Source organism: Pteropus alecto, unplaced genomic scaffold, assembly GCF_000325575.1.
Source record: "Pteropus alecto unplaced genomic scaffold, ASM32557v1 scaffold101, whole genome shotgun sequence".
Taxonomy (NCBI): Eukaryota; Metazoa; Chordata; class Mammalia; order Chiroptera; family Pteropodidae; genus Pteropus; species Pteropus alecto.
The window spans coordinates 10,656,813-10,675,492 of NW_006432945.1; the positions used below are offsets into that span (position 1 = coordinate 10,656,813).

The window sequence follows — 18,680 nt, forward strand, 5'->3', positions numbered from 1 at the left end:
GCAGAAATGTTAAGATTGCTGAATACCTAAGTCTGGAATTCAGGGAGGAATTTGAAGCTGAGGACACAAGTTTGTGGAGGAGGTAAAGCTGGAGATACAAATCTGTTAGTTGAGATTATAGATGACGGCATTTAAAGCCAGGAAACCAAATGGGTTCATTTAAGGAGTATATACAGAGCAAAGATCCAAGGAATGAGCACTCCAGCATTTAGAAACTGGTGAAGTGGAACTTGCAAGGGATACGAGTAAGAAGGAATTGGCAGTAAAGCAGAAGGGAAACTAGGCGAGTATAATATACGGAAAGACATCATTTCGAGTAAAAGCAAGTGCTGCTGCTAAGTCACGTTAAATGAGAATTGAGAATCAACCTTTGGATTTAGCAATATGGAAGTTACTGGTGACTCTAACAAGGACATTTTGGTGGACCGATGGGGCCGAAAGCCTAATTGGAGTGGGTTCCAGTGATAATGAGAAGACAGGAAATGGAGATAATGAGTTTGACAAAGTTTTGAAGTTTACTGTAAAGGGAGGAGAGAAATGGGGCCAAAGCTAGAAGGGGCTATGTGGCCTAAGAGACTTGGGAGGTTTTCTGCTTGTTTTTATGATGGGAGTAAGTATAGCTATTTGTATAGTGATGGAATTAATTGCGAGGAGAGGGGAAAAAATTAATGATATAAGAAAAACAGAGAATATTTACTGAAAATATCCCAAGTAGGTAAGAGGGGTTATAATACTACACAAATAGACTGGCCTTAGAAAGGAGGAAGACAGTTCATCCACAGTAAGAGAAGGGAAGACAATAATGAGCACATATGCAGGTGGGTAGGTAGATGTAGGAAGGAGAACTTGAGTTCTGTTTGCTTCTACTTTTTAGAAGGCAAGGTCATCGACTCAGAAGGAGGACGAAGAGATAGTATTAGAGGTATAAGAATAGAAATGACATGTAGAACAGTTATCTACTAAGACAAGAAGGGTCAATCAGCTATAGAAAACAATAGTACATTCAGTAGGCAAAAAATGATCAAGGTACCTCCCTCTCATTCTAGTAAGAAATAAAATAGAATAAAAGTAAGAATCTATTTTTTTATTTAGATTTTTTATATATTTGTATTTTTCTCGACATTTAAAAAATATAGTCACCCTTCAACAAGTTAAAAAAGAAAAGCAGAGGACTATGATGAATTAAAAGGGACACAAAAAAAGATGCAGTGTGTGGTTCAGATTGGATATTGGTTTGGACAACTAAATGTAAAATACATTTTGGAAAGAATTAGGAAAATCTGAATATGACCTGGATAATTTATGAAGTAAAAATTTATTGAAATAGGTAGAGACTGTTGACTAAAAACAAACAGGCTATGTAATAGTATATCCAATACTATTGTGGTTTGAAAAAATGCATGTGTTTAAATGTACACAGAAAAAAAGACCCACAAGAATATACACTAAGATGTTTATAGCAGTAATCTATGGGTGACGAGACTGTGATATTTTTTATTCATTCTTGCTTGGTTGTATTTTCTAATTTTCTTATAAGGTACATGTACTGCTTCTATGATAATATAATAATATCATTTTTAATTGACTAAATAAAAAAATTTAAAATGCCATCAGATATATCTTTTGACATATTCTCAAGAGCTTCTAGTAATTAAAATTCTAACAGAAAATGAAATAAAATAGAGGTCAACAAACTACATCCTGTGGGTATATAGGCCTACAACTTGTTTCTTATATAGTACATGAGCTAAGAATTTAATTTTTAAAATTTTTTACTTATTTAATTTTACTTTTTATATTTTAATAGTTAAAAAAACAGTAGAAAATAATACTCCACTTATACATGAAAATGTTACAAAATCAAAGTTTTATTGGAACACAGACATATTCTAGAACTGTCCTTGGCTGCTTCTGTACTACAATGGCACATGTCACAAAGGCAGAGTTGATTGAGTAGTTGCGTCAGAAACCATATTTCACCATCTGACCCTTTACAGAAAAAGTTTGCTAACCCCTGAAATAGAATAAAAATTTGGACCAAAGTAGATTCACTGAAATCTAAAAATGAATTAGACTCACACTACTAATTAGGAAAAAGCAAGCAAAAAACAGATACCTTTTCGTACTCACCCAAATGATAAAAGATATGGGCAAAAGAGAACTCCATACACTGATGAGAGAATATACTGGAATAACCACTTTGTGGAATATTTGGCAACATTTAGCGAGACAAGGCTATGCAGCTCTGAAAAACTCTCACGTGAGAAGACATTTGTAAGATGTATGTTACAACAGTGCTCAGAAGAGTTAATATATATAATAAACTTTACACTGTTGTAATAAAAAAAAACTTCAAATGTTTCTATAAAATTTTGAAATAAAGTGTGAAGCAAGTATGACATAAGAGCTAACATTTGGTAACTCACTTGGCATTCTTTTCGGCATCTAAAAGAGCTTGTGCCAAATCTTTGTGGGCTTTCTCTGCTTCCTTTGTTAATTTATTATCATGTGCCCGAACCAAACACAGCTCCCTAAAATAAAGCAAAGAAATTTTATAGTTATAGTTGAAGATTTCCAAAAACTTTCTACCCAGGAAATCATATTTATACTCAGGAATATTCTCAGTTATCCTGCGTACAGCTCTTCCTAGTTCTTCTACCTTACGTACCAAATCAGTAAATCTATGTACATTTGGATGGAATCAGGCTGGCTAGAAAAGGCAAAAAGATCCTCTAGAATGGAGTGAAGGTAAATGCTGACAGGAAAGGTCTCCAAACTACTCTGTCCTACCCTCTGACATGCCTATCCTATCCTCTTCATTCTTGCCACTAATCAACTTGCTACAAGGTTGCTACTAACCTTGACTGCTATATAATGCTTATTCTCTTTGGCATTTGACCTTTAACATCCACAATCATGGCCCTGTTCTGTAAACCTGATTAAGATACAGTCCTTAGAAGGAAGAACAAGAGTGTTTTCTCTATTGAATACACAGAGCCCTAGTTCTGCATTAACTTGTTTAACTCTCAATACCTACATCTACAACTATATTTAGTCCTTTCTGTTCTCTTGCTAAATGCGAAAAGAGAACAAAAGAGACCCCCCACCTTTAACCATTCTACTGTCTCTGAAGATTTTTTAGGTTCTTGAGAGATATGGCTTTGATGTTTGTATTTAAGATAATCACAGTTTTTACCTGGTCAGTTCCTCTATAACATTCTTAAAATTGTACAGTTCTTCTAAAATGCGCTGGTCCATCACTCGCTGGGTTACCAAATCTTTGTAGAAATCAATCATTTGCCGGGCGATCTGGTCGAGCATTTGAACATACCGCTCTCTGCATGAAAAAGAGGAAAAATAAGACATCATGCAGAAGAAAAGAAAAAAAGAGCAAAAATATGTGAGAAAAAGTAACGTTAGAGAAAGAAATAGTGAAGAGACACTCACAAAGATATGTGGGAAGAACAACATAGGGAATAAAAGGGATCTAGACTGTATGAATTCTTGCCTTGCTTATACAAGTGAATGAATTGTGTAGAATTTTAACAAGTCGTAATTATTTGGAATATAATGTCTGAGCTGTAAAACAAAATAAGGACATTTTTCTTCTTCTAAATTATAAAATCTACGCGAATAGGAACCATATCTAATACATTTACATATTTGTAACATCTAAAAGAGTGCCTTGAATACGGTGGGATTTTTATAAATAGTTGAATTCATGAATAAAACTACTTTTCCTAAATTGACCAAAATGTAAAAAGACACCTGTTTAAAAATAAATACAAGTCAACGGCCATGCCACCCTGAACACGCCCGATCCCGTCTGATCTCGGAAGCTAAGCAGGGTCGGGCCCCGTTAGTACTTGGATGAGAGACCACCTAGGAAGACAGAGCATGCATAGATAGATAGATAGATAGACAGACAGACAGACAGACAGACAGATAGATAGATAAAATCCAGACCTTAAATATAAAGAAGTCATTTATTTTGCTTCTGAATAAAACCAAACAATTTGGAAAGGATCATAGGTGATAAATTACAGTCACCATGTATATTAAATTATAGTCTTCTTGTATATTAAAAATGATCTAAGTATTATATCCTATCCCTGAGAGCCCAGAATTATAGTATCTTTGAGCTGGAATGGTCGTTTAGCTTAATCTCTCAACCACAGACAGAATTATTCAATCCCTATTTAAACACTTAAAGTGAAAGAGGATTTATCAGCTCAATATGCAGCTCATATATCAGGAAATATCAGTCTTAAAAACACCTTCTTTAGGACCTCCCCTCATGGCAATACAGGAACAAAATGTTCTGGAGGGCTTTCCCATCACAGTACAATTATATCCATGATAGAGCATACTTAGCATTAATGGGCTCATAGGAAGAAACAGAAGTAGCTAGGGATGAAAAACAAAAACAACAAATAAAATACAATAAGCTAAGAATGGAGTAAGAGGTAGTAAGCAGTATTCATTAGACAAACCCAAGGTCAGGATTATCTCAATACCAACATTGAGTCTCACAGACTAAGTCTTGGGCCAGCTTCATTTATTTTTTTTTCTTACCCCTTTCCTGCTTTTTAAAATTAAATTAGGATGACATTGGTTAATAAAATTATTTAGGGTTCAAGTATATAATTTTATCATACATTATCTGTATATTGCATTGTGTGTTCACCATCCAAAGTCAAATCAACTTCCATCACCATATATTTGACCCCCTTTACCTTCTTCTACCTCCCCTTTTCCCCTTTCCCTCTGGAAACCACTGTCATCTCTATCTACGAGTTTTTGTTTATTTGTTTGTCTTGTTCGTTTGTTGCTTTCAGTTTTACATCTTGGACCATCTTTAAAGTAAGAGACCTGAGTGTAGGAACTATTGCATCGAGCCGGGATTTCAGAAGGGAGAAAATGCAAATCCTCTCTTCAGGAAGCATCCATGATTTATATCCTGAGGATTTAATGATTAAGATTAGTCAAATATTAGCCACACAAGCAAAAATCGCAAAATATTTATGTGAATAAACCATCATAAATGAGACTCAGAAGAAACAACGGTAGATTTAGATACTCATGGTCTTCATATACTAGAATTATCAGATTTAGAATATAAAACTATGCATGAAATATTTGAGAAATGAAGATGGATTTTAAAAGTGAAAAGCAACAAAAAACTTATTAAATATGATAACACAGCTATGGAAACAAACCAGTAAGAACTCTTAGAGGAAAAATATAATTATCAAATTGTAAAACTCAACAGATGGGTTATAGCAGAACTGATAACGCTAGAGAGGGTATTGATGTCCTGGAAAAACATTACACAGAATGCTGCACAGAGACAAGGAAACAGAAATTATGAAAAAGAGATTAAGAGACAAAAAGCACAGAAGAGAATAGCTAATGTAACTCTAACCAGAGTTCCAAAAAAGAGAAAACAGAGAGAATGGAGGACAGACATTCACTGAAGAGATCATCACTGATAATTTTCTAAAATTTATGAAGGACATTAATCTATACATAGGATTGTGGTATAGGTATAGGTATGGGAATTCTAAAAAGAGATCCAGGAGAACTAAACTTACTATTCTGCCTGAAATAACAACAATAACAAGAACAAAAGGACATACTATGTGAAACAATTTTCAAGATGCCAGATATCAAGCAATGAAAGGAAGTGACCTTTGGAAGTCTGCAGAGGGTTCCCCTCAAGAAGTCAGCTAAGTAATGACCAGGGCATAAATGTGCAGAAACTACCTGAGACCAAGGAAAGAACCATATAAAGGATCAGAAAGAGTCCCCAGCATTCACACATGGCCTGAAATTATAGGGCCCATTCCAACTAGCCACATTGTAAAAACTGTACTATGATTCATGAAGCATTGGACATACTACAAAGAAAAGTCTTGCCTCAGTAGTATTCAGAAATAATTAGCCTTAAACTGAGCCCTGTTCTGGTCCCACTTAAAGGCTCAAAAGGATCAAATTGTTTTCAAGTAACTTAATTGTGTCCCAGAACAAAGCTCAAGAATATTTTTAGGACTACAAAAATATACAGCATTCAATAAGCTAAAATTTACAAAGTCTGCCATCCAGTGAAAATTACCAAGAAGGAAAACACACATATGAGAAGAAAAATCAATCAACCGAAACGGACCCAGAACTGACATTAGGATTAACAGACAAGGACTTTACAAGTTTTCATAACTATAGTCTATATGTTTAAAAAGTTCAGTAGAGACATGGAAGGTATTGTTTAAAAGACTTAAATTGAGCTTTCAGAGATGAAAACTACAGTATCTGAGATGAAAATATCATTGGATGGAATTAAAATCAGATTAGATATTTCAGAAGAAAAGGTTAGTGAACTTGAAGATACAGTAATAGAAACTATCCAAAATGAACAGAAAAAGAAATAAACACAAGAAAAAATGTTCAAAGCATCAGTGACCTGTGTGACTTCAATATTAGTGGCCTGATATATGTATAAATGGAGTCTCCCAAAAAGGGGAGAGAGCAGAAAATATACTTGAAGAACAAGAAGCCTAAAAACTTCCATATTTTATGAAAAATATAAGCTCACAGATCCAAAAAGCTCAAAAACAGGATGGACACTACACTAAAGTACATCATAATCAAGCCTCTCAAAAACAATGATATGGTGTCCAGAACTTAAGGAATTCCACAAAATAATGGTCAGGAAATGTTTCAGCAATTAAAATTCAGGTGAAAGTAAAGAAACCAGTTTGAAAAGACTACATATTGTATGACCTCAACTGTATGACATTCCCATTGAGACAGTAAAAAAATCAGTGGTTGCCAATGGTTCAGGGGAATGGGAATGGAGGAGGGATGAGTGAATGGGAGGAGGGATGACGGTGATGGCATAGGAGGTTTTTAGGTCCATGAAACTATTCTGTATAATACTGTAATGGTGGCAATATTGCATAATACCATTTTGAAATCAACAATGACTAATTGGTATGTTTTCCATGTGTAGTATACTTCACTAAGAAAATGTGATAAAACTGGGGATGTTTAGCCTGGATTAGAGAATGCATAAGAGGGAAGACAAAAATGGTTGTTTTCAAATACTTAAAGAGCTATATGGTGAAAGAAACAATGCACTTATTCTGCGTATTTCCAGAGTACAAAATTAGGATGAGAGGGCAGAAGTTACAGGAAGGTAGATTATACTTACATAAATAAGGTGTTTAGATTTTTTATTACATGAATCAATGCACAAAGGAATATGTGCGGTGTAAATGAGGACTCGGGATGAAATGACTGTCTGCAAATACTTCATAATTTTTTGATTGAGATATAATTTATGTGCCGTAAAATTCACCCTTTTAAAGTGTATAATACCGTTTAGTAAGTTCATAAAGTTGTGCAACAATGAGCACTATCTAATCCTAGAGTATTTTCATCGTCCCCCAAAAACCCTTCATGGTACCCGTTAGCAGTCCTTCTCCATTCCTCTTTCTCCAAGTCCCTGGCAACTACTTCTCTACTTTCTGTCTTGATTTGCCTCTTCTGGACATTTCATACAAATGGAATCACAGAACATGTATCCTTTTGTGACTATCTTCTTTCACTTAGCCTAATGTTTACGAGGTTCATCCATGTTATATCATGTATCAGCACTTTAATCCTTTTTATGGTCAAAAATACACATTTGTCAAAACCCATAAAACTGTAGAATACAAAGAATAAACCTTTATGTAAACTACAAACTTTAGTTAATAATAGTATTTCAATATTGGTTCATTAATTATAACAAATGTACGTTAATACAAAACGTTAACAATGAGGGAAACCATATACAGAGGAGAAAGGAGTATATGGAAGCTTTCTGTGTTATCTGCTCAACTGTTTGGTAAATCTAAAACTATTCTAAAAAAAATTTTTTTTAAAGAAAGTCAGGTAACCACTTTATAAAAAATGAATAGGCAAGTAACAAACCAGGAGAAAATATTAAGTGTGTATGTGTGTGTGTGTGTAAATATATATGTATATATGTATAAACATATACATATATACATATATATTTAAATGCATAAATATGTATATATATGTGTGTATATATATACATATATATTTAAATACATTAAAATATATGTAAATAAAATATAAAATTATATATATAGGACAAAAGACTGGTTTCTAGGATACATAAAGAAGTTCTACAACTCAATAATAAAAAGACAAACAACACAATTTAAAAATAGGCAGAAGATTTGAACAGACATTTCATAAAAAGAATATGTGGTCAATAAGCTCATGAAAAAGTGCTCAACATCATAAGCTGGCAGGGAAATGCAAATTAAAACCATAATGACATTCTAGTACATACCCACCAGAATGGTCAAAAATAAAAAGACTTACAAAACCAAATTTTGGCAAAAATATAGAGCAACCAGAACACTCATACATTGTTAGTGGGAGTATGTAACAGTACAACCACTTTGGGAAAAGGTATGACCATTTCTTATAAAAATAAAATTAAACCTACCTTATGAACCAGCATTCTCACTCCTACATACTTACTCAAAAAATTAAAATACATTTTTATAAAAAGATTCACACAAGTATGTTCATGGTAGGTTTTTTAATAGCCTAAAACTGGAACCAACCCAGTGTCCATCAATAAAGGAACAGATGTTGTTCCATCCATACCATACTCAGAATAAAAAGGAACAAAACACCAATACATGCAACAACAGAGATGAATCTCAAACACATGCTATGTGAAAGAAGCCTTACCTAAAAGAGTAGATTCCACGTGATCCCATTTATATGAAGTTCCTAAAAAGGCGAAACTCATCTAAGATGGCAAGAAGTCAGAACTTCTGGAGAAATGGAGGTGAGCATTTACGGAGACGGAGCATTAGGGAACTTCGTGGGATGATGGTAATACGCCATCCTTCATAAGGGTTTGGGTGATATAAGTGTATGTATTTGTCAAAAGTCAACAACTGCACACAAGATCTATGCATTTTGGTATGTGAAACATTTTAGTCAAAAAAGAAATGATACAGATGAAACTTATTGGATTTCATTAACCAGTGTCACCATAAAAAATTAATTAATTTAAAAAAGGCAAATAAATAATGAACGCTGGTTAACGATACACATGCTGAAATATTTGGAGAGAAACACACTAATGTCTGCAATTTACTATGAAGAAATTGGTGGATGAACCGAAGGATGGCTAGATGGGTGGACAAGTGGTAAAGCAAATAGAGTAAAACGTTAATGGCAGAATCCAGGATGGGGGTTCATTCAATTTTTATGGGTATTTGGAAATTGCCATAATAAAATAGTGGAAAAAAATTAAAATAACCACAGATTTATAGTGTCAACCAAAAAGATGTACAGCAGCAGTCCCATTTCTGTGTAATGTGAAGGTCCTGTTCAGCTCATACCCTCTTCCCCCTATAAAAAAAAGTTGTTATGAAATGCTGTTTCATATGAAATCCTCCTTCTATAGCAACAGGCCTGAGAAGCAGGTGCCTGAGAAGCAGGTGCCTGATATCTCCCTGGTCACATTAACTTATCAGAAACCACTCAATAAGACAGAGCACACAGCTACAGTAACACGCAAACAGAGAGAGGAGGTTTGAGGCTGATATCAAGCATTTCCAGGGCACGCACAGCATTACCGTTTCCTGGAGATTTCTACTGAATCCTTATAACAATCTTGTGAAGCCGGAAGGACTCTGTAAGACTCCAGGCTCAGGACAACAGAAGACTGCCACATTGAAGGTGGGCCCTAGACTTGTAAAAGAGCTCCTACCAAAACAAAATGCTGGCCACTCGATTATTCTGCACCCACGGAGTGTTTCACCATTCCACTATCCACCATAAAGGTCCGTGCAACCATCCTGAAACCTCGTGCCCATTCTCACCGACTTTGTAGTCCTCACTCCAACTTTACCCTGTTCTAAATTCTGGGCTGTGAAGCCTTACTCTGATTCTATCTCTGGAACTCCCCAGTTAGCATTTTTTTATCTCCCTGGTGTCTGACTCAATTTTTCTTAAAGGATTTTGGGTTTGACTTGCCAGCCTGTCTCTTTCTGCCTAGATTTCCTGGAATAGGACCCCACTTTATTTTGGCTCTGAGAAGCTACCTTCTGAAATCAGCTGGCAGAGTCCCGCCTACACTTACTCTTCATAAGGAGAAGGTTTGGATACACTGTTAGTCATCTAGTTCCTCTGCCATGATTCCTCATCCATCTCTCCCGGCTTTGTTCTGAGATTGACAACTCAGACTTCAGCTGTCTATATCCTCATTCTAATTTGGCATTCTCCAGCCCCTGGTGGTGTTCCAACAATTTACTGCTTAGTATCTAATCTTGATCGGTCTTTTATTAATGGCTTTGCTCCTGGTTTCTCAGCACCGTCACATGCGGGGGCTCAGCTTCCATAAATCAGACAGTGGACAAAAAGGGAAAATTTATATTATTAATGCTCATTCAGGAGAAACAGATATTCGGAGATATTACTTGCCTGTGGTTCTATGGCAAGTAAGCTGCAGATATGTAACTTGAACCCAGTATTCTAATTCTACTATTCCTTTCAGCTTTTGGAAAGTATCAGTGGCATAAGAAGAATTATAGTAATAATATTTATCACCATCATCTATAATAATTATATGTACTGAGCACCTAATTCTATGCTCTCATTTATATCTCGCCACAAACCTAGGAAGCACGTTAATGCCTGACACAAAGCAGACATTCGATAAATATTACTGATGATTAATGAACAATGAAAATTATCTTCACTCACAGATGAGAAAACTAAGGCTCAGACTTTTACCAAGGTCACACACAGATGATAATCTGAAACCGGATCAGTCTGTCTGCAGAATCTATCCTTTTTTCCACTATTTCGCATAACACTTCACTCCCAAGCATAAAAGAATGTGGTGCCAAACATCCCAACAGAAATCACCTTAAAGAGGTTCTCAACTATTATATGTTTATTCCCGAAAATACAATAGAAATACAATTAGGCTCCTTATTATCAATAGAGAAGTGTACTTTTGTGATTTTTCTCAAAAGCAGATATAAACATAATTCTAGTATAAAATTCAGAAGGAAACTGGAATTCTCCAGTAAGAGCTCGAACCTGATTTTGGACAGTAGTTCTCCTCTATCTGCACAGTCCACACTGACTTGTCGAATAAGTTCATGAAATACAGTATTGTAAATGGTCTGTTCCTTCTTCAATATATGTAGTAATTTGTGCATCTAGCAGAAGTAAGTCAATTAGCATGTGTTACAGTCTTGTCAGTAAAAACCATTTTAGAAGTTAAGCATTCTAAATGTAGATAAGTTTTAGATACACCTTATTTATTTCACTTACATTTTCCTTTGTAAAGTTATGTATACAAAAATGATATTTTTAAAAATCTGTGTCTGATCATTATCCCTCTTCATATGATGCATTGAGGTCACAATATCGCTTCTGTTATATCTGCCCAAAATATAAAACCTGAACCTAATCATGAGTATACATCAGACGAACCAAAATTGAGGAACATTCTACAGAATAACTGGGCTGTGTTATTCCAAATATCAAGGTCAAAAAAACCCGAAGAACTCTTTTAGTTGACAGTTGTCTAAAGGAACATGACAAAAGCACTGTGTGACCCTGAGATCTTGAAATAGAGGGGGAAATAGCTATAAAAGCCATTATAAGGACGACTGGTAAATATGAAATTTGAATATGGACTGTCATATCAATATTAAATTTCCTGATTTTGATAACTGAATTGTAGATAGGTAAGAGAAAGTCCTCATCCACAGGAAGTATATCCTGAAATGTTTGGTGGTAAAGAAACATGATTTTGCCAGCTTACTCTAAAACAGCTCAGAAAAAACTATACACATAGAGATAGGTGGAGAGGAAGAGAGAATGATGAAGCAGACAGGGCAGGATGTAAATAACTGGCGAATCTGGGTAAAGGTTACATAGGAATGCCTTATGTTGAACCTACCTATGAGTTCCAAATTCTATAAAAATAAAAATTTACAAAACAAAAAAGAAATAGCCTTCATACAGAAAGAAATCTTTATCTACGTAAGATTGAAAAGGCCCTTTCATTAAGCACAAAATTAAACTTATAAGTAGTGAGAAAGTATGATTTAATTGGCAGTGTCTTTTATTGGTATGTAAAATAGTAAAGGTCTTGTAAAGGTCAATGGTGCATTGCAGTCAATGAAATACAGTAATGATCATAGAGATGACTCCCGAACAACATGAGGGTAGGAGCACCAAGCCCCCATGCAGTCAAAGATCCATGTATAACTTCTGACTTCCCAAAAACTTAACTACTAACAGCTTATTGTTGACCAGAAGCCTTACCAATAACATAAACAGTCAATTAACACATATTTTGTATGTTATATGTATTATGTACTGTATTCTTACAATAAACCTAGAGAAAATTTTATTAAGAAAATTATCAGAAAAAATATTTACAATTTACTGAAAACAATCCACATATAAGTGGACTGCATAGTTCAAACCTGTGTTGCTCAAGAGTCAATGGTACTAACAATGAATTATATACAGTGTTTGCCACATGCCAAGCACTGTTCTCGGCCCTTTATATTCATTATGACACTTAATCTCCACTACAGCCTTATGAGGTAAATACTATTATCATCTCTAATTTACAGATGAGGAAATTGAGGCACAAATGACTTGCCTAGGGTCACCAGCTAATAAATAGCAGGGCCAGGATGCCAATCCAGAGTACACGCTTTTAACCACTAGGTTACAGTGAGCTTCGCAATTACCTTGGTTGGCCCTGTATATTCCTGATTTTCCACACCAGCCCTCTCTAGCATAGTATCCATCACATTATTCAGCTGGACCACTTCTATTCTTTTGTTAGGTTTCCTAAAAGATTAAGGCAGAATTATGTAATTAGTGTCATAATAGGTCATTCTCAAATCACAAAAAAGAATATCATATGTATAAAGAAGATGTATATACCATGGAATATTAATGGTATCTTAAAGCATTAGACCTGTAAGTACTGATCCAGTGTAATATCAGTAATATAGTCTTTAAAAAAATAAAAATAGTATAATTCTCTCTTTCATAAAAGAAAATAATGCTCCTTCCTCCCCAAATTCTATATACCCCTTGTGTATGATTGTAAGAACACAGAAAATTATAGAGCGATAAACACCAAGCTGTTAATACTGGTTACTTCACAATGTAAGAGAGGAAAAGGGTCCAAGAAAAAAAAAATACCGTAGCGACATGGAGAAATATTAATGGTTAAATGTAGAATATAAAAGTATTTTATATATGATCCAGCAATCCCACTTCTGAGTATTTATCCAAAAGAACTGAAATCAGGATCTCGAAGAGATATTAGCAAGCCCATTTTCATTGCAGCACTAGTCACAATATGTGGAAATAATATAGAAGTCCATCGATGGATGATTGGATAAAGAAAATGTGGTATATACAGACCCTGGAATATTATTCAGCCTTAAAAAAGAAGGAAATTCCACAATTTGCAACAACACAGATGAACCTGGAGGATATCAAGCTAAGTAAAATAAGCCGGTTTCAGAAGGACAAATACTGAATGATTCCACTTACATGAGGTACCTAAAATAGTCAAACGCATAGAATCATAGAGTGGAATAGTGGTTTCCAGGGGCTGGCAGGAGACAGAAATGGGAAATTGCTAATCAACAGGCAAAAAGTTTCAGGTATGCAAGGTGCATAAGTTCTACAGATCTGCTATACAACACTGTACCTACAGTTAAAGTGTACTGCACACTTAAAAATTTGTTAAGAGGGCAGATCTCACATTGTGTTCTTAACCACAATAAAATAAAATTTAAAAACAATATAAAGAATTAAAACTGTAAAAAAAAAGCATGTTAAATGCTTAAATATTATAAATATGTAAAAACTGAATGATTGTTAAGATGATATGCAATTGGACAAAAAAAAACCACTGATTAGATGACAGACTTGTAGGCAATTACTGTCTTGGGTTTCTGCTGTCATTTTAATGTGTGTCTGTGTGTAGTAAAGTACCAACAAAAAGAATATATATGTATATTCTTTCTAAAAAACACTTTAAAAAATAAACTGTACTTACATGGATGGGAAGACCAATAGCCTATTTTCACTATCTGTGAGGAGAGTAGTATATTTGCTGCAATAAATAAGACAGGTAAATGTTATTGTAAGAACATTATCTGGCCTGTTTATCATATATTACAACATGATAAAATTAAGACCTCATGGAATTGAGAAGCTTGAAGGCAACCAAAAGTTCCACCATTTTGCACACAAGATCTTAAATAGTCTTAGATATCTACAGACATCCAGCTACTTATATCTGGAACATTTTTTAGTAAAGGAGATTTAATATTCCTAAATATATTCCTAAATAATATTCCTAAACAATATTCCTAAATATATCACAATATGAAAATTTCCTTAATTCATTTTTTAAAAAGCCTTTTCAAAGATGGAAGGATGTTCTAAGAACACTGAAGTCAACAAAGTTAAGTGACTAAACAGGTTATAAAATTAGCAAGAAGTAGAGATGAAACTAGAACACAGTTTTCCTGACTCCTAGCCATATCTGTCCTCTGGACTTGCTTGTCTACACCTAAATGAGTATCACGATGAGAACCACAAGGTAATCTTTAAATTCATTGTTATTTTTATATCTTTTTTCTTAATAAGCATTTCCTTTGGTTCTGCCCGCTACTGGAACACAGTTGGTTAATAAGTTCCATTTTCCGAATTTAGATGAGTAAAAAGTCTCAAGGGGATATGAAGACTCAAAATAAAGTTTCAAAATAGAGTGTGAGAGAAGGACTAGACGCAGTGATAGCCCAAGAGCAATGAGCACACCTAGCACCCAGATCTTGCTTTCTAAGTACCAGTCTCCATCAAAAGGAATCAGTACTCCTTGGAGAAGAGACTCAGAGCTCATCCCAGAGCTGCAGTTGGGAAATACAAGATGAACCTAGAAATCTTATTGAGCTAGAAAATAAGAGAACCTTCAAAGAATGATGGGGACATGCCTAAAGAACACAAGAGCCAGCTCAAAGGAGCTGGCATTGGCCCAGATCTGAAAATGTTTGAACATCAAAATAAATAATGATAGTAAAGAATTATAATCCACTGGAAAAAAACAGAAATCCATGAGTCTGTATGGTAAAATGCCAACTAATAAATATAGAAATGATAAAGCTAAAAAAGTCATCGAAAAGAACTAAAACGAATGGGTTGCTAGGAAATATACAATAAAGTAGTTGGTGGTAAAGGGTCATGATGTCTCTCCAACTTACTCTTCAATAGTTTAAGTGCTCGTGTGTGTGTGTGTGTGTGTGTGTGTGTGTGCGCGTGCGTGTGTGCGCGTGCATGCCCACACATGTGTATTAAAGCAAATGAAGCACCTAGTGAATCAGGATAGAGGGTACATGGGAGTTCCTTGTTCTATTTTTGTAACTTTTCTATAATTTTGAAATTATATAAAAATTAAGTTACCCCCAAAATGTAGTTCTCTTTAGCAAATACTGTTCTGAAACGCACCATCATAAGGAGATGCTATATAACATACATACTGGATAAGGTAAAAAGAGTGACAGCTTCTGGGTGTTTTATTATAACTAGTTTTTTAAACCATGAAACATTCAAGTGTTGTTTTGGAAATTAAAAGCAAGATCCAATTTTCAATCCCATAAATAGGAATCAGGGAAACCTGAAGCCGAAGAGTCTACGGTCTGGAGCTGAGCCCGACAACCAGGCATTATGAGAATCCAGCTTCAAGGGCTACTTTCCTTTATCTCTGTGGTCCCATTCCTCAAGAGGCATAATCGAGCATTCAGAACAAGATCCATTTTTTTTTTAATTCAAAATTTAACAGTAAGAAAAGACAGAACAATTTCATCACTAAAATCTCAAACTCTCTCAAGTAAGATTTTTTCACTAGTTCTTAAATTGATTTCCTTAAATTGCATCCGGACAGTAGGCCACGTTTCCTCATTTCAGTGTGGATATTGCCCAGGTACATGAATGACCTGTTCTCAAGTTCCTCTATGTGTGGGAAGGAAGAAACAGTTCAACTTGTCAGATATTCAGTACTCACTCATCATAGCACTCCAAACCTGAAACTCCTGTATTTGACACAATATGAAATTCTTCAGGAATCAAAGTATCTGTTATTTTCTTTGGCTTAAAAAGAAAGAATAAGTATAAAAACATTAGTAGATGAAAGAAAATTGAATTGCACACACCCTAATTCCTGTCCCAAAAAGATACTATCTATTAAGAGATTTTGATTAGGAAAATAATAATATTAGTAATATGGGACGTAGTAAGTAGTAAAAAACATTTAGCAGAGCACACATTAAAAACAAAACCATGAATTAAAGATTAACCTTGGTGTTAGTATTAGTTACAGGTATCCCACTCAGAAATCCATTGGCTCTTTAAAATCCAATAGGAATTTACAATTCACCTTAGCAACATCCCCAATACAAGAATTCTACAACTTGGAGAGACAAGGAAATTATTAGTCAAATACTTTACTTACCTTACGAGGCACAATGACACCATCCCGTGGCTGTAATGAATGGTCTGAATGTGGGGGACAAAGGACACTCTCCTTAGTCTCTCCTTTAACATATCTAACATCATACAGAAAAGAAATATCCCTAAAAAATAAGAAAAATACATTTACAAAATCGATTTTCTGTCTGGCTACTGGATGACAGTGGGTAAGGTCCACATCCTTCCTTCTCATGGTTAAAAAGAAGCACAAAACTGGTCTCTTTATCCCATACTTCAGCCTTTCCAACGATTTAAAAATTTTCAATTATAGTTGAATATTTATAATTTTTCAATTACATCCCTTTCAACAATTTTGTAAATACTCAATTTCCTGCTTAAACTATCTAGAGTGCTTTACTTCCTACACTGAACTCTGCCTGATAGAGCTATCGAAAGACACTACTCAGGGGCTATTTGGTTGTTTTGTATTTTACTGCTTTGCTCTGAATGTTTAGGGTTGTTAGACAAGTTACCTCTTGTTATGAATAATACTATTAATTGTGTATATATGTATTAATTTTCTACTGGTCCCAAAACAAATTACACAAATTTAGCAGCATAAACAGCACCCATTTATTATCTTATAGCTTGATAGGTCAGAAGTCCAACACAGGCTTCACTGGGATAAAACTGAGGTGCTGACAGGGCTATGTCCCTTTCTGGATGCCCTAAGGCAGTGGTCCCCAATAGTTTTTGGCACCAGGGACCGGTGCTCCTATGAGAATCTAATGCCTGATGGTCTGAGGCGGAGCTGAGGTGGTGATGCTGGTCCTGGGGAGTGGCTGCAGATACAGATGAAGCTTCGCTTGTCCACCACTCACCACCTGCTGTGCGGCCTGGTTCCCAACAGGCCACGGACCAGCACAGGTCCGCAGCCCAGAGGTTGGGGACCCCTGCTCTAGGGGAGGATTTGGTAGTCATCTTGGTTGTTAACAGAATTTAGTTCCTTGCAATTCTGAGACGGAGACCTTGATGGTACACCCTGGGGGCCAATTCTGGCTTCCAGTGGCCAACGGCAATTGCTAGCTTGTGCCTTCCCTTCCTCCGACCTCAAAGCCAGCGGCGGCAGGCTGAACCTCTCTCCTGCTTCGAATCTGTCCTCTTCCTGCTGTCTCATCTCTGACGTTCCTTTCAACTGCCCTCTTTTTCCATTTTTTAAAGACTCAGGCAATTAGTTTGGGCCCATTCTGAGAACTGAGGAATGCTCTCCACCTCAAGGTCCTTAACCTTAATCACATCTGCCAAGTCCCTTTTGTCATATAAGATTCCAAGGATTACAGAGAGAACATTTTGGAGGGAGGCCGTAACCCTGTCTACCATCATACAGATCTTCACATAAGTCACAAGTCATTTGATATTAAAACTTTAATGTTAATTTATTGCCACTTTCAGATATAGCTAATTATTGTTCGAAATATTTCAAACATCTCATAACTACTAATTATTACTCTTAATAATTATAACCATGATCTGAAGGCATGAAATAAAGTACAGATACTTCACGACACTAAAGCCGGAGGACACAAAAGTCAACGCCTAAGTTTCTGCCACTTTTTCTAGCAGTGAGATAAAGCTGAATAATAACGCCTTATAATTAAATAGCGCTGTATAGTTTTACAAGTGTTCTATCCATTATTTCATTTGTTCTTTCTATACTCCCAGGAGGTACACAAAATGGAGGAAGTCTATTATTCCCTTCTTACAAATAAGAAAATGGAACTCAGAAAGACTAAATAACTTACCCAAGTATTAGTAAGTTTAAACATTTCTTTCCGATGAAGTGACATTTCAGTAAGAAGCAGGCAGGGAGTAAATTGATAAAGAGACCATATATGGAAAATGAGAAATTATATAATTGAGAAATTATGTAATTGAGAAATTATATAAAAACTTCAAATAGCATTTGCCGATTTGATCTGAAATATTGTGAAAGTTAAGGGTTCGCTCCGAGGAAAACCAGGGATTAAGCACTTGTTTTTCAAGGTTTTCCACATCTTGAAGCTAGTTACCTGGCTCTTCCCAGATGTACAAATAACAGAGACACTGAAATCACCCTG

General features: G+C 35.3%; 1 protein-coding gene and 1 pseudogene across 6 annotated transcripts in view; one reads left to right on the forward strand and one right to left on the reverse strand.

Annotated features, from left to right (window-relative positions):
* The window catches only part of AXDND1 (axonemal dynein light chain domain containing 1), a 61,133-nt gene that overhangs the window by 35,658 nt on the left and 6,795 nt on the right, over positions 1–18,680 (reverse strand). For 5 of the 6 annotated variants that reach the window (XM_015586175.2, XM_025043970.1, XM_025043968.1 and 2 more), the window contains 7 exons: positions 16,607–16,727; positions 16,160–16,245; positions 14,153–14,209; positions 12,822–12,924; positions 11,146–11,267; positions 3,197–3,337; positions 2,427–2,531 (listed from right to left, as the gene is read on the reverse strand). In XM_015586175.2, the coding sequence (XP_015441661.1) occupies positions 2,427–2,531; positions 3,197–3,337; positions 11,146–11,267; positions 12,822–12,924; positions 14,153–14,209; positions 16,160–16,245; positions 16,607–16,727 (735 nt within the window). The remainder of the gene's footprint in view (positions 1–2,426; positions 2,532–3,196; positions 3,338–11,145; positions 11,268–12,821; positions 12,925–14,152; positions 14,210–16,159; positions 16,246–16,606; positions 16,728–18,680) is intronic. The other variant, XM_025043971.1, reaches the window with a different exon arrangement.
* Positions 3,789–3,908, forward strand: LOC112476517 (annotated as a pseudogene).